This window comes from Calidris pugnax, unplaced genomic scaffold (assembly GCF_001431845.1).
Source record: "Calidris pugnax isolate Ruff unplaced genomic scaffold, ASM143184v1 scaffold133, whole genome shotgun sequence".
NCBI lineage: Eukaryota > Metazoa > Chordata > Aves > Charadriiformes > Scolopacidae > Calidris > Calidris pugnax.
The window spans coordinates 3,287,887-3,305,068 of NW_015090977.1; the positions used below are offsets into that span (position 1 = coordinate 3,287,887).

Consider the following 17,182-nt stretch of genomic DNA (forward strand, 5'->3'; position numbering starts at 1 on the left):
TTTGCATCAAGCAGATCTGCAGGACCTGCTGCCCGGGGACTCGCTCCTGCACGGCCAACAGCTGGCACAGTGAGGAGGGACAACCAGGCATTAGACTCTTTCGGTGGTCATTTAGTATTTCCAGAGGAAAGTCTGGTCTGCCTCGGCCAAGCTGGGATTTGAATGCTGAACCACAGCAATATGCAGAGATTAAATTCTAATTTCCAACCCTCTTGGTACAGACAATCACAAAAGTAGGGTACGATAAGCCTGGAGACGGCCTCTCTTGTGCTCTTAGGGCAATTAAGAGAAAAAAACCATAGCAAATAACCACAATATCTCTAATGCTGCAGGATAAACACAGGGAAAAGCTCCTCTCCGCCCCAGTAGAGCTCTTATTAACAATTGCCACGCGGAGGCAGACAGCAGTTGGTATTTAGTGCCCACCCTGGGAAATGAATTGCTTTCTGCCTGCATCCAGACTGCAATCATCTCAGAGACAAACACAGCGCTGTGCTACAGCCGCAGCCAACGCACAGGCAGCCGGAGGTGCCAAGGAGCTTCGCAACAACACGCCGGGTCAAGGACAAGGACAACCATCGCCAGCCTTCTCCTTGCGGGGGGGACACAGCCTGTCCCACCCCATCTTTTTGAGCCAGCTCTGAATTGCAGTCATTGCAGCAGGTATTTAACTCGCAAGGTGGATGTCGTTACAAGAATTTATAGCCTCAGTGACCACACTGCAGACCTCGGTCACTGTGATTTGACCCAGCAAAGGTTCAGAAGATCCACCATGGTCAGGAGCACCTCTGTCCCTCACCCACGTCCTCCTGTGAGATGCAGGACACTACCTGTAAGCCAAGCAACCCACTGATGAAGCCTGATGGCCTCAGTTCCCAGCCCCAGATGGCCTGAAGAACCACCAAAACCCAGAGTTTTGCTTTTCTCCATTCCACATGCATGTAAGGGAGAAGCAGAAATCTGGAAATTGCCTGCTTCCCACTGCAAAGGCAGAACAATTTGCAACACACCCCAAAAATCACAGCACCAGGCAATATCCCAGGCTGGGTTTTGTACCATTAGCCCCACATGCTGGGAAACACTTTGCTGCTCTATCCCTTTTGATCTCCGGGGCAACCAGGTAACATAGGGAAAAATAAAGTCCCACTGACATGGACAGATCACCCACTCATGGGTCTCCAGCTCACAAAATCTCTGCTCTTCTGCAGCAGCCACCAGCACGCCTGCTGTGCACGCACACACATAGACAGAGATGGGATTTTAATGAAGAGGAGAGACGGCATAATTCTTGCTCCAGCCTCCTCCCACCAACAACGGATTTGTGTTGGATGCTCTGAAGAGACTGTTTGTTGCAGGAGCTACAACTTCTCCTGTCGCTCGCCCACAAGCTCCCAGCAGCAGTGGAGGATTTCCATCCACAGACATTCATTCTCTTTCTATTTTCAAAAGGAAGGGCATATTATTTATGCACCGGGCTTCCCCCACCATGAAAACTCCCTTTTTTTTTTTGTTTCACAAGGGCTTTGTAGATAAATGCAAGCAGGCACTGCAAGCAAGTATGAAAAATAAGCACCCAGCATTCCTCCAGGGCAGAAATGTTTTATGCCCCTGATGAAATTAGGAGTGGGATGTTAAAAGATCATTCCTACCAACAAAATGAGGCTGCTTAACCTCTGCGAGTTCATCACTAAATCAAAACACACTTTTGCTTCCACAGTCCTCTGTACCCGGCTGCCAAGCGAAATGGAGAACACGGGTTAAAAACTACCACAGTCTGATGGAGCCTCCTGACTTCCAAAAGCTGTCCCAAACTATTCCTTTGCACTTTCAGCCGGGTATTTTCAAGGTGATTTCTAACGATTTAGCAAGCAACTTGTCACACTTTCCCACTCTGAAGAAAAGGCAATTTAGCTTTAAGTGCAGACAGGGAGCAAGGTGGCCTCGTCCCAGGCACACAGCTCCCTTCTGTGGGGAAAACACAGCAGGAGAAAACCAGTTCTCTGCATTTCCCCTTGTGAAGCCGGTTCCTGCCTCCATAAAGCAGCAGAAACGGCCCCATCCTCCCCTCTGGCACAGCTGCTTTGACAATACCTACTTTCCCAGCCCAACAGATCCCGTGGATGCACAAACCCAAGCTTAAACCCCAAATATCCCCAGTCCCAACTGCACCATGGACCTGAGAGTGCTGGGGACAAGGAGGATGAACCAAGCAGGATTTTTGCCCTCAGCAGCAGTAATTTACACCACGCTGATGGAGGTGCCATACGATGGATATGGCACACTGGTTGCCGGACCAAATCCTGCAGATACCAGGGGCTGGAGATATCAGCCCTTTAAACCAGCTCCAGGAGGGCTTATTTTCCTCCCTGGGCTACCAAATGTCCTCCCTGACTCATTGCTTTGTCAGCAGCTGTTGCAAAACAATGTCTTGCAGGGCTGAACTCACGCTCGGTTCCTACCCAGGCGCTGCCGGAGGGATGCAGAAAGTGAGAGGAAAGGGCTGTTACATTTTCAGCTCTGCTTAGGTTAGGAAAATCAAAGAAAACACACACAATATTCTGTCTTACTTTATCATTCATAGCCCTGTAATTTGCACATATTACATAGAGAAGCACCTATTATGCAGTGGCTTTCACACCCCCCCCCAGGACGGTTCCCATTGAGGCAGGGCCACAGGCAGTAATTTCCCTGCAGAAACGTATGGCAACAGAGAAAAAATACCTGTTTGCTGCTTTCACCCTATTCATACCAACCCTCACAGAGCGACAGAAAATGACAGCTGCTGTTGATCACTTTTATGATTAAATATATCCTCCATCTCAGAGAATTACAGGCCATTTAAGATAACTTTCCTAACCTGTCCCAAGAGAAAAACGATGGCTTTTGAGCTGCAAAACTATTTGAGCCAGAGAAGAGTCAACATTGCCCAAGTGGTGAACCACAAGCCAAAATGTGTGAGGCTGACAGGTCCCATTTGCTGAGGAATCAGGAGTTCACCCTTTGCCCTGGCAATGACATATCAAGATTATGCATGAGTGGGGGCTTGGTTCAGTCCCTTAGGTGTGTTAAGAAAACAACAACATAGAAAATTAGGCTTAAACTTTAAAAGAGTGAAGAAAAAAAAATACCTAATATCCAGGTCCTAAATCCACATGCAAGCCCCTGAGAAGAGACCTGAATTTTCCAAATGCAAAGTCCTCAGTGGTTCCCGGTGTGATCGTGCCACCTTCTCCAAAGACTGCAATTCCTTCTCTTTGCTGACCTTGTCCTTTCCTACCACAGTTATCTTAAGAACCCAATGGCTATTGTGGTAAAACACAATAAATTAGTATAAACAAGACTGTTCCTCGAGTGCCTTAGGAGCAATGTCATTTTTCTGCAGACTGACATGTTAGATTAATGCATAACGAAGAAGGAATGTGGTTTAGCACAGACTACTGCTGCTTGTCAGGAGGAGATGAAAGAATACTCTGTTTAAACCGGAATTTAGCTGAACAAGATCCAGTACAACAAAGCAATAAAGGGACTTTTGGACTGAAATGAAGGAGAGACGCAGCCCAGAAAGCCCATAAATGAGGCAGCTGCTGCTAAAGGACGGGGGAAATGCAGTGGGGAAAAAATCACAGCAGCAGAGTTGCAAGAAACTGCAAAAAAAGAAGTGAACGATGTGTCACCCCATTGAATGATGGTGATGTTCCACTGAATGATGGGGATATTCCATTGAACAATGTGAAATCCCACCACAGCGAGGAAGCGACAGGTCTAACTCTGACCCGTTCTGGAGCCCCAGGTTGGGCAGCAAAGATCAACTATGCCCCTTCTTGCATCAGGAGGAAGGATGGTGTTAACAGAGAGATAACAGCATCTCCATTTCACCACAAAACTCAGCTGGATAAAGGTATGTCTCTGCTCCACAGTCCATAACCGAAAGCTCCCCACCCTAGCTGGGTACCTACAGAAGTTGTGTTCGCGTTATCACTACAGGATTTGGCCTGTAGTGTTTAAATGATCAGTGTTCACAAACCAAATATGAAAAATCCCATGAAGCTGTGCCCTGCGTGCACAGTGCCCACATGCAGCAGGCAACCTGTGGGCAGAGCTGGTTTCCATGCCAGCTTGTACATCTCAAAGAAGGGCACCACTTGGATTTAGGAAAAAAACCCAAATAAATTATATCCTGGGGTTACCAGAGCTTGCCCTTGTTTAAGTCCTTGTTTAGACCAACTATGTGTATAGTTCATCCTTTATGTAAGTAAATACTTAGGAAATAATTAAGATTCTCCATCAGCCGTAGGAATGAGCTCACGCAGGGCTGTGGGAAAGCTGACCAGCCTCTCTGCAGTGCTCCTTGCGAAGAGAAACAGAAAATAGCCCCCTTTTCCTGAAAATCCTCATCCGGCACATTCCTGGTGTGGCCATGGAGCAGATCTCATACCAGGGCTGACATTCCTCTCACCCTGTGCTGTGTGAAATGCTTCCAGCTGCTGCCCACATCTGCATCACGTCTGAACCCAGCATCCAGGCTGGCCCCGCCACCACCAAAAAGGACGAGTGGCAAAGAAAAGAGAGCTGTCTGGAGCTAAGTAAAGCCACCTGAAAAACCCCTGTGAATTGAGAAAAAAAATTTAGAGCCTTGCTTTTTGCATGTCCCAGCACTGGGGGGAGGATTTGCATGAGCAAGCACCGGGAGCTCTAAAACATAAAAGGGGTTTGGAAAGTGAAGAAAGCACCACATTGGCTCACCCCAGTGTGGAATCCCCCCAAAAGCTCTGTACCAGGCTCAGGGCAGGCATGGGCTTCCTTTTTGGGTGTTTCTCCCCTGCTGCAGAGCAACAACAGAGTGCAATGAAAGGGAGTGTTAAAAAATTCATGTATTTAAGTCCAGATGAACCCCATGTAATTCCAGTGCTCAGACTGAGCTGCTCTACCCGAAAGTCCTCCATGCTTCACACTCATCAACAGGATGTGTGTGCAAAAAGGGTTTTAACTGATGTAAAACAGGGCTAGATTTGGAGTTATGATACGAATAATCAATATTCCTTCAGCTGCTGCCCACTGCTCAGCCCGGCAGGGCAGGCACCACCGCTCCATCCCCTCCCTGGTGCATCCCTGGCTCCTCACCATCGCTCCTCTGCAGAGCAGCAACTAAAGGCAATGCACTGGCCACGACTCTCCAGGGATGGGAAAGACACAGCAAAGCCATGGAGGCTGTTTCCCCCTGGGAAACACCTCCTCCCACTCCCCACGAAGCACACGAGCCCCTGCTCCAAAGCAATTACAGAGGCACGGAGCTTTGATTACCAGCTTTGCCTTTGTGATGCTGAAGGCAAGCGCTTGGCAGCAGGAGGAGCAGGGAGATTCCAGGATCTAATTCAACTCTTGCTAGTTAAACGCCGGACTGTAATCGTGTCCCCAGGCAGAGCCAGAGCTGCACAAATTACTTTAGCAGGCGGGTTTCATCCTCCTGCTATTGGCTGCCCGACCAGGCAAAACGCTGATTTTTCATCCTGAATGTTTAATATAAATATATGTGATTCAGAGGGAGGCGCGGGGAGGGAGACAGCGAGACAGACGGATTTATAATATGCAAAAAAATAAGGTCATTTGGCACAGGACTGGGTGCTCCGGTGCCAGGCAGCACAGCGGAGCAGGGCAGCCAACGCTGAGAGCTGCTCCCTTGATTTGGCTCTTTCCCTGAACACGCTGAATGCGATGCCTGGGGTGAGATGGAAACATGGAAAAGGAAAGCACCAGTCACCCCCTCTGCCTACGCAGCAGGCTGCCTGGCCAGAGCACGACCGACCCAAAAAAAATCAGCTCCAATCCTCTCCATCATCTGTCCCCATCCTCCCCCTCTGGCTGCTCTGCTTCCCATTATCACCTGTAACCAGTACAGCAGTTGTGGAATAAAGAAAAGCAATTTTCCCTTGTAGTTATTCCACCACATTTCTGGGGAGACTAATCAGAGTTATTTGGCTTTGCTTGGTGCTGGGTCGAGCTGTGCCAGTGTGCAGGGCGCTCTCTCACCACCCCGGTGAGACCTCAGCAGAGGTACCAGGGGGTCCTGGGATGGACTGGTCCCCACTGCTTGCGTCTACAACCCCCACTGCTCCCTGGGAATGCCAACAGGCATTTAGTGAAGAAAGGATGCTATCCCACTAAAAATTTGACTGTGGGTGTCTGAGGAGGTCCCCACCCCTTCACAAGCCCTGACCAAGAAGAGAGAAGCATCCTACTAGTGGCTGAGACCCCCTTGATCCCATAACAGGAGAAACCTCTTGATCAAAGAGAGGGATCAGCATTGCAGTAACACATCCATCTCCTACAAATGCACTCCTCACTGCTCCCAATTGTAGGAATAATTGAACTCCAATTCCTTCCCAAGCCCTTCCAGCACATCTAACCCAGCTGCAGGGGACAGGGGACTGTGGAGCACCAGGAGATGGGTGCACCCGTGAGCCCAGAGAAATGATGCCTCTTAATGAAGCCACAGCACAAATTACGATGTGTGTACTTCTGCTTGTTACGAGTCAGTGCACTAATGAGTGTGTCTCTGGCAGAGGGGACCCAGGAGCACAATGCATCACAAAGATATAGATTTCTAATTAACAAAGTATTTTTGAGTAACTCCACAGCTCCAGAGCAGGAGTTCTCCACAACAGGCTGCACCAATCCCTGCTGTTGTGCTGCAATTCCTAATTATCACAGGGAACCAGGGACAGAGCCAAAGCACTCATTACAAGGTCAAGAATCACTGTGCAGACGACGAGAGACCAGGTTTCCACATCCAAAGCACGTGGTTATGTGCTTCCCACCGATGGAGCCTCCAGGCAGATTGCAACACAGGCCAGGGGATGACTCCAAATTGTCCCTTTCTGACCCCAAACTCCTTGCAGGAGAGTGAGAAAATTACTTCTCCAACAAGAAAGAAAGAAAACGAAAAGAAAGAACGCAAGGAAAGACAGAATCATAGAATCACAGAATAGTTTGGGTTGGAAAGAACCTCCAAAGATCATCTAGTCCAACCCCCTGCAATAAGCAGGGACATCTTCAACTTGATGAGGCTGCTCAGAGCCCTGCCCAACCTGAGCTGGAATGTTTCCAGGGATGGGGCATCTACCACCTCTCTGGGCAACCTCTTCCAGTGCTTCACAACCCTCATTGTAAAAAAATCTGTTCCTTTTATCTAGTCTAAATCTTCCCTCTTTTAGCTTAAAAGCCATTACCCCTTGTCCTATCACAACAGGCCCTGCTAAAATGTTTGTAAAAGATGTGGCGTGATAAAACCAGCTACAGAAAGAGCTGGGAAAACAGTCCCACAGGCTTTGTTTTTATTTCTGATAAGATGGGCCTGTCCTCTCCTTCTCCACTAACCAAAGTCTCTCTGCTATCACTGCACCAAGCCGAAGCTCTTTTCCTTGCAAAGAGATGGATGCAAAGAGGGGGTCTGTACCTCCCTGGTCATTTGAGCAACTACTAATTACAGCCCAAAATAGAGCAGATGGCCAGTAGACACATTAAAAAAGTGTGGAAACTTTTAATATTTGTGAGTTTCTGCAACATCTGACAGCAGGACTGGGTCAAACCAACGCCGACACCTGGGAACGAGAACCCATTACTCCTCTGGAGGCATCGCAGGGCACTTGCAAACACCAACCCAGAGCGGGGGGCTCTGGAGAAACACCCACTGGTTGTCAGCTGTGGAAGGAATTACCCACCAATTAACGCACACAGCAGATCAGGAGCATCCCTAATGGGGTAACTGCTGGTGCACAAATAAAGCAGTGGGTGCTCAAGCACAGGGAAGACAAAACAGATACTCTTTCTATTCTCTATACATTCTCTACATGAAGTCATTTAGACCTTGTTGACTTCAACTCCTAGCAAAGGGTTGGCTTCAGCTCACAGCCACTTCCTAAACGAGCATCTAAACCAGAAACCCAGGCAAACCCCATCCTACAAACCCACTCCGTGGCAGCCAGCACCACATTTCACAGCCCCGGGGTCTCTGCTGTGCGGTCAGGGCTCATTTACAGCCGAAACCTCACCCCTGCTATTAAAACCATGAAAAACCTCAGCTATTTCCCAGCTTGTCCAAGGAAAGGGAAGCATTATGGCAGGCTTGTAAGATAAAGCCTCACAGATCTCTGGCACACGGACACACTCACATAACCCCTCCAAGCTGATAATTAAGGACAAGCATTGGTAATTAAAGACAGAGTGGCACAAAGCACTGCTTTAAATTTTTTAGTTTTCAAGAATTTCTTGTCTTTTGGGCTGTGAAGAGCTCCCCGCTGCCACATCAGTGTAACTTTAATAATGCCCTGATGGGATGACAAGGGGTGTGCACTTCCTATTCTAATTAAGAAAAAACCCACCAGGATAACTGAGCTCCCGGGTTATTTTCCATCTCCGTGTGCCGAGCCCGGCGCACAGGGAGCAGCACACAGCCCCAGCATACTCCCTCCATTTCTGATGCTTTTTGGGAAAGAGCAAATTTTACTCATCAATACATCCTAAAAATGCTCAACACACAAAAGTACAGTTGCTACTGCTAATGGAACAGAGGTGTCCCTGCATGTTTGGGTCTCTAAGCACAACAGGGTGCAAGGATGCTGAGCCAGATCCCCAGGAGACATGGTCCTAATACTAATTGGCCATGCAGTCCTTTATTGCCTTGTGCCTCTTTTCCTCTTGTGTTATTTTCCTCCCCTCTTTTTTTCAGACTAAGTTTTTTCACGGGATTAGTCTCCACCATGGCTACAAACAGCATCTGCTCCAACAGGAATCAAAACTCTCTTGGGACCACAAGCCAGCACTTGGATACAAATCCTGACTCTGCCAGATTGTGGCTTCTTTTGTATTTCTTGTTTCCTTAACAAAAATAATAAAGATATAATGCACAACATCACAGAAAACCAGAAGCCCTTTCCATTCCCATCGGTCTCATCCATGGGTCTTCTAACACCATGGATCCAAGATGTTGGTAGTTGGGATACTTCGCTGGGGACTCGGGGTCATTTTCTCTCTATTTTTAATCAAACATTTCCCTTCGGGCAAACATGCTGCAAGCCACAGTGAGTGTGCACGGTGACATGTGCCTACACATTAATTGCCAGCTAATTAGGATGTCTTGGAGCAGTTTGTCTCCTGCTCTCCGATGCCCAGCATGGGCATGTTTGTGGGATGGATGGTTCAGGTTTTCCAGCCCATTCCCCCTCCCTGGGCTATTCTCTGCAACCAGGAAAATGGAAAAGGAGGAAAACAACTCTGGGTGAGCACAAAGCAACCTGATAACACAACTGTGCACAGGGGAAACACTAGTGAGACAGGAGACAACTGAGGATTTTGGAAGCTGTGGCAAGCTGAGAAGGTTTTGACCTCTCGGCTCCCACGCAGCCCTGGCTAATGGTTTTAAGAGCTTTCCATCTCTGTGGTGGATTTGTTCCTCCTGTTGCTGCAGGTGTGCAACAGGCAGCTCCCACCAGCACACCACGGCCAAAAGCATCCTGGAAAAACCCCCCTCCAGCTCTCCCGAACCTGAGGGTGGTCCAAGGACACAAAGACCAGTGAGGGGACAGTGACCCAGCAGGGTGACAGCAGCTTTTGAGAGCCGACTCACCAGGACTGTGGTTTCCTCTTCATGATGCCCTGGCGTCTCCACTGTGAGTGGGGGCTGAGGTGGTAGGTGAGCTGCCGGCAAAGCTTCTCCATGGCCCCGAGGGAGTCCCCCTCCTGCAAAGACAAAGGAGGGATGCCAGGTAAGATGTTTGCAGTGTTACAGTGATGCCTGTGGGATGTTCCAATACCCCAGAGGAGCTCCCTGCTAGAAGCTGGCAAGTCATAAGGGACCACGCTAAAAAATGTATAGGAATTGTGAAAAAGAAACCCCACCGATTGCTACGATGCTGCAGGGACAGGGCGTTTCACCAAGGGCCACCCTGTCCTGCACCCCCATGGACATTGCTGCTGGAGAGCCAACACAGGGGTGCATGAGCCCCACCTGGTTAAGGATAACAAGGACCCTTCTTGGCTGCTCTCCTGGGGTTCAGGGGATCCACACAGCAGGGTCGTGTCTCTGCAATTCCTTCAGCAGCAGCACCGTTATCATCTGACAGCACACAATAGCTTTCAGCACTGACGTTTTACAGAGATTGCTAAATACACCAAACAACCCATACATTACCATCAAAACTGCTTTACAGTGGAGCAAACACTAAGAGGTTTTGTGAGCTGATGGAGATCTCAGGAAGAGTGCACATCAAACTCTCAAAGCATATATTTATTAGGAAAAAAAAAAAAGTTTTCAAGGAAATTGGAGATTTTGGCACAGTCTTCTCAATTCTGATGAAAATTTGCAGGCGAAAGGATAGTGGCTTGGAAAACTTTAACTCTGAAAGTTTCTAAGAGTTTGGTTCTAGAAATTTTAGTTCCTAAAAATAAAACAAAATACAAATACCAGTATCTGGATGATTCAATCGTGTTTCATTTCAAGATCTTTACAGACTAACGCACGATGTGATATCCAGTAATGTAAACCACCCATCTTGCCCTGCCAGGCAGATGCCCTGCCTGCCCATCTTGCTCTCTGAAAGGTCCCAAGCAGAGATTAACCTGATCTAAAAAACAATAATGATTAAAAAAAATCAAGATGTAACAATTTGTGGCATCTACCTGGTTTCATGAAACTGCTGCATCATGAAACATCTTAGAGAAGACACAGAAATTAAATAGGAAGCCCTAAAATAAGCGATCAGCCTGGGCTCAGCTTGCTGCTGCTCCTCATTCACGCTGATTGCTGAGGATTTTGCTGTGTGCTGGGATGAGCTGGGCAGGGATGCTGAGGAAGATGCTGCATCTTCTCTGCCTGGACACCCAATGACTGCTGCCTTCACATCTTCCCTTGGAGCCTGAGTGCCCCGGCAGAGCTGGGAGCTGCACGTTTCGTGCAGCCTGATTTATGCGATATGTTCTCCCACCTCCCCTCCAAGTCAGCAGAGCGAGACCGGCCTTATAAAGACATTATAAATATTGAATTAACCAAGGAGCAATAGGGATTTTGACAAATCACCTCTGGGTGTGCAGGGAAACAATTACAGCAGGTTTTTCTCAGGGTAAAAGAAACCCCACAAACCCAGGATAGAAAGAGTGTATCTGCAGATGGCTGGAGCAGAAATACCAGCATATGACTTGTGGTCTTAAGCTTCTCTGTTCAATCCAGTCTGGGAGACACTAAGCCTTGAGAGAAATCAGGGCAGTTTATTCCCAGAATGTCCAGGTGCCTACGCAGTAACTAACATTAATCAAAAGCCGATTTAATTCAGGGGGGACGCTCCAGCTGCTCAAACTGGCAGCCAAGTGACGGCACCAGCGCGCATCCCCTCCATCAGGCACGAGGTGGCTGGTGATTTCAGCAGCTCAGGTAGAAACTCCAGACCCAGAGACACCAGAAGGACACGCTGTACAGAAAACGTTGCATCAGCAGGAGCTGGAAACAACTCGAGTCAGGAGCCAGTTGACATCTGAGCTCCACAAGCGTTTGACGGCCGTACCTCCTGTTTCCCAGTTTGCGGAGGAGGAAATATGGGTTTAAGAGCACATTTAAACCCATACTTTTCAACACCTCATTTATCACCATGCTTAACTTGAAATAAGGGTTTTAATCCCGCAAATTTCAGTGGGACATCAGCCTATGCTAAACCTCAGGCATGTCGAAATCCCCCCTCCTGCTGGTGACCTTGCGGCAAGAAATATCTGCTGCTCTAGGCTTGGGGATGGATGAACCCTAGGAGGCTCAGCCTGTCAAATTAACACAGAAAACATAATGAGAGAGAAGGTTTTATGTCATGTTTTCCGCTGGAAGGTCTGGAAACACATTGTAGCCATCCATAAATTAAAGCCTCAAAACATTTTGGGAAGGCAACAGCATAGGCTGCTCCCTGTCACTGCTCTCCATTTGTTCCCTGCCAGCAACACCTTCCTCACTGTCACCAACATCCCCAATGCGAGACGAAAACAGAGTATTGACCCCTACCCTATATTTTTTTAAAATTTTTACCTTTACATAATACCCACAGCAAGCTGCCCTGTGCCATCAGCTTTCATTTAATCTATTTTTTTTTAGCTGTCACCCTTACAAAGGATTTCACCAGCCCCTGAAATGACAGTGTCCACCCTCAGCGCTGCACCGGGGTTTTTCCATCTCTGAGCCCTCCCTGCCTTGCGTGGAAAAACTCTTGTTGAAAAAGAAACAGGATGCTCAAATGCTGTGGAGTAAGTAGCCACCGTGTTGCAATTCAGCGCTGCAAATTGCCTCCAATATAATCCTGAAAGAGACAATTAAAATTGTCTCCAGTATTATCCTGACAACTAAACTGTTGGGAAAGTGAAATGATTCACAAGACGAATATGGCAAAAAAGCAGAGAAAGTAAAAGAAACGAGTTTTTGCTGGTACAAATGTGTCAGGACCATCTTCTCTCTCCTATGAGAGATTTTTTTTTCCCCATGCAACATGCTCGTGCCAGCCCTTGGTGCGCAGCTGCCAGACCTCCAGAGCAGTGTGTCCAGATGGTGGGTGGAAGCTCAGACCTGAACTTCACATCAAGCCAAATTCTGAGAAATTCAGCCCCAAAAAATCCCCTCAGAGAACGCAGCAAATCGTCCATCAACACTGACACAGCACATCAAGGGCTCCAAGGAACGATGCTAGAGTAGGGCAAAGTATATATTAATCCTTATCTCTTTACATCAGTGGCCACAGCCAGCTCATCCTTCACACGGTCATCCCAACCAGGCCACTCTTTCAGCCCTTTTTTATTCACTAGCAAGCTCAACTCACAAGCCCTGCAGGTACTGGGCTACTTCTGGTTTGAGGTTTTAAAAGATGATTTAGAGAACGGGATTTTGGCACACAGCAACTCATGCATCTTCCCGTCTTGGTACTGCACAAGGGTATAAGCCAGCCACAAAAGTATGGTCTTTTCCACACTGGTCTGTAGATAAATGCCCCAATTTAGCACTAGGATAAATAAACAAGCCATTTCAGAGCCTTCATAAGACATGCTATTGTGGGGTGGAGCTCCTTGCTTTTGCACATCTCATTCCCATCACTGCACTTCACCTGCCCATGGGTGAGACACAAACCCTTCTGCTTCAAGAACCCACTTTTTTTTTTTTAGGTACCTTCAAAACCTCTGCAGCTCCTCCCCAAAGTTTTGTGGGAGGCCCCTGAGCAGCCCCAGCCCTGACCCCAGCGTACGAGAGCTGCTCTGGGATCGCAGAAAACACGTGCCCAGAAGAAGAGATGTAGCTGACGCGGTGCCAAAGGCAGAGCTGGACGCTGGTCTGATGGTTTAAACAAAGGCTTTTTCACTGTTTATGATCCAAGTCTATCAGGAAATAATTGAAGCTGACGCACACCCTGGTGGGACCGAGCCCAAGAGCTTGTTTGAAAATTGAGTCAGCTTAAAAATCAGCCCAGCTCAGTCGTGTTGACAAAGTTTTAACCTCGCTGCCCGGCGAACGGGGAGAGCAACCGCACGCAGGGTTGCCAGGAGAGCTGGGGGTTAGTGCATTACACTGGCAGGAGTGATGGTGCTGAGCACTATCCCTGTGGGCAGCCACAGGCTTCCTGACACCGTGCCAGCGCTACGCTGCGATGCCCACCTTCCCTCCAGTGCAAGGTAACACTCCTGCTCTCCATCCAGCACGATCCTCTCTGCTGGGTACCATCAGCATCCCTGGGCATGATGCAAGAGAAGACTTAAACCCCATCAAGTCACAGGCAGACGTTGCTGCCCCCCTCGCTGCTTCCAGTGACTAACCACTTCCCACAAAATGAAAAGCAATGGACAAAAGGTCATTCTGCACGACCTACATCAGTCTATATCACATCACTTACGTGAGGTCCATGTAAGGCTGGGGTTTCTTTTGTGGTCAGAAATTCAAACCAAAGCAAACACCATATGCTCTTTCCATAGAAGGAAATACCTGAAGGGTGCCTATAGAAGAGCTGGGGAGGGACTCTTTGCCAGGATGTGTAATGATAGGACAAGGGGAAACGGTTTTAAATTGGAAGAAAAAAGATTCAGATTAGATGTCAGGAAGGACATCTAATGAGGACTATGAGGGTGGTGAGACACTGGAACAGGTTGCCCAGGGAAGTTGTGGATGCCCCATCCCTGGAAGTGTTCAAGGCCAGGCTGGATGTGGCCTTGAGCAACCTGGTCTGGTGGGAGGTGTCCCTGCCCATGGCAGGGGGGTTGGAACTCGATGATCTTTGAGGTCCCTTCCAACCCAAACCATTCTATGATTCTATGATTCTAAGGGACAATAATCAGGCACAAGACACGTACAATGAGAGCTGCCATCTTCACCAAGCATTTTGTCTCACCACCAGAACCAAACAGCAGCAGTAAATCATCCCTCAAGGAACACACAGGGATGAATCTCCAGCAAAGGCATCGCCAGTGATACCATGGAAGACCTGGCTGCTTCCAGCATCAGGCACTCGCGGGGCACGTGTGTGGGAACGTGCGTTTGTTACTCTGGTTCCCAAGCTCTGGGAGGAAAACTGCAGAGCATCTCAGGGTTGGGGAGATGGGACAGACCACACAGAGAGATCAGCTTTCCCAGCTGATGATGCTGCCAAGAAAAAGGTTGTTTTGTAGAGCTGGGATATGCCCTTTCTCTTAGCACCACACTCACAGGCCAGCTGATAAATGCTGATAAGATGCTGGTGACGAGCCCTCAGCTGAGCTAACTCCCTACAGATCCATCAGCTACACATCTGGAAACATCTGTGAGTTTGCAAAAGCTCTTGGTGCCGTGATCTTACACATGCCTGTACAGCCCCTATGTCAACAGGGAGAGAAACCTGTGCCACACATGCAGAAAAACTGCTTTGAGCAGCGCCCAAACTGGGGGCAAAGCCTCTGTGGAAGGAACAAGAAAGCCATACGGCACCCTCTTTCCTCTTAATTTATCTTGGCTGCTCAGCTGGAAAGTCTTTAGGAGAAGACGTGCCTCACAGAGCACGTTTATGCAGCACCCCGGCGCTCAGCGAGACTCATGGAGCCCACAAAGAGCAAACTTCTGGTGCAAGCATCAGCTCAGAGAAGCAGTTTTTGGGCAATGTCTTGGCTGCTGCTCAACCGTGTCCTCTCCGAGCTGGCAGAGACCCAGCGCAGTTCCCGGCCATCAGACGGGATGCTGAGGGTGGGACTGAGCAGGGATGAGGGGAAAGCTGAGAGCAGAGGCTCTTCCCTGCAAAGGGCCCCTTTCCCCGTCGTTCCTCCTCTGTCTTCGCCTGCCTCCAGCCCTCTGGAGAAGGAGAGGGCTGCTCGCTGCCAGAAGGAGCCCAGAGATTCATGAGATTTTAATCCCTTAACAGATTTCAGCTGGGAGAGGGATTTGTGGCACATGCCCCATCTGTGACCCGCAACCAGCCCCGCGCCAACAGGATCTCGTTCAACTGGAAAATGAGAGGGGGAAGAAACAGCCGAGGGGTGCCCAGGCACGTGCTGGGGACCACTAGGCTCCTGACCCTGGCTCCAGCCCCAGGAGAAGAGCTCTGGATGAAGGGATGGAGCAACAGCGCTCAAAATGGGAATCAGTTAAACCCCAGGGATAAATTCGAGCAGGTAAAGGCAAGAAGCCAGGCTCATCCCTCTCACGTCCTGCTAAACCTGCCCTGGTTTCTTCACAGGGACCTGTTTTACCCTCACGGATGCTCTCACCTGAGGTGTAGCAGAGAAACTGTTCAGCCTCTATCAGCACCGTGCGCTGACAGACCCCGTACGGCCCCTGGGTGAGGTTATCACCCAGCATCTGCACACCACGTTCAACCACAAACAAACGGCCCTTGGACACGTTCCTCACCACTCTGCCAGCGAAGGGAGGGGGGTAATGGGAAGCAGAGGGATGACACCATGGGAAAGCAAATCTGGGATGAACAGGACCGTGTTTTCCTGGGGGATAAATAACCACGGCGTCACCGCCTGCCCTCCTTGCATCACCGGGTGGCAATGACACCTGGGTGAGGCAAGGAGGTAAGAATTGTATTCACAGACCAGATTTCTGCTCCAAAAGAAGCAGCCAGAGAGCTCAGAGGAGGACACAAAGCATAGGAAAGCCTTGTGATAAAGATGTTATTGCAAATTAATTTGTTTTCATTAAGAAATGAATCACCCGCTCCGCCCCCAGCAGCAGAATCCCTGGTGGTGTGTGGAGCCCTGGGGGGGGTTGCACCGGGGCCAAACATGGTGTAAAATAGGCCAACATTAATGATTAAAGGACCCTGGTAAAGAATTCCTGCTGCAGCACAGCAGGGGATTGACCTAAATTAGAACAATTAGCCATTGTCTCGGGTCGGAGGAAGCGACAGGTTTTTGCTTGCATTATTACACAGCCCCATGTTTCTGTCACTTGCAATCAGTCTCTGGGGAAAAAAAAAAAAAGGTGCTATAAAGCAAATCTTAACATGCAAAAAGTCCCAAATTGGCCCTCCAAACCCATGATTTTGACTTAATTAAAATTCAAATTTTTTTTCTTCCCTTTTCTATTTCTTTCAAAAACACTTTTCAAACTTGCATCATGATTCTATGATTTCTTTCCAGATGCTGCAGGATTTGCAGTTGTCACTTTAGTGCACAAAAATCTCTGTCCATGCACAAACCATTGCAGCCATGGGCCCAGAAACTGTGCTCGCCCTGGGAGCACCATTCCCACATATGAAATATTTAGTGTGGAGACCCCTCAGCCAAGATGTTTCCTTTCCATACAGTTCACTGGATGCTGACCTTTAAAACATGACCTATTTCATACCCGGAAAATGCAGAGAATGATAGATTTCCTTCCAAATCCTCCTCCTTGTTTTATTTGTCTTGGGTGATTAGCTAGGACAATAGGATAATGGCTTAGACTATTGAGCAAAAAAAAGAGTCGAGGGAGAAAAAACTATTCTCACAATGGTAAAAAGAGTTATTACACAGAAAAACAAAGACATAAAATAGTGAGAGATGCTCTAGGAAGCCCCAGGACACATCATCCTCAACAGCTCTGACATGCATCAAATCAGTTATTACAAATTAGCACGGAGCAAAGGAGAAAAAATCCCCAGTAACTTGTGCTGATGCAGGGATAGACTTTGGAGTTTGGGAAGGAAGACAACAAAACAAAGAT

At 48.4% G+C, this 17,182-nt stretch overlaps 1 protein-coding gene across 2 annotated transcripts in view; it reads right to left on the reverse strand.

The window, feature by feature from the left end:
• LRRC75A (leucine rich repeat containing 75A) overlaps window positions 1-17,182 on the reverse strand; it is a 90,319-nt gene that overhangs the window by 21,862 nt on the left and 51,275 nt on the right. For both annotated transcript variants that reach the window (XM_014953410.1, XM_014953409.1), the window contains one exon: window positions 9,623-9,735. In XM_014953410.1, coding sequence (XP_014808896.1) covers window positions 9,623-9,735 — 113 coding nt within the window. The remainder of the gene's footprint in view (window positions 1-9,622; window positions 9,736-17,182) is intronic.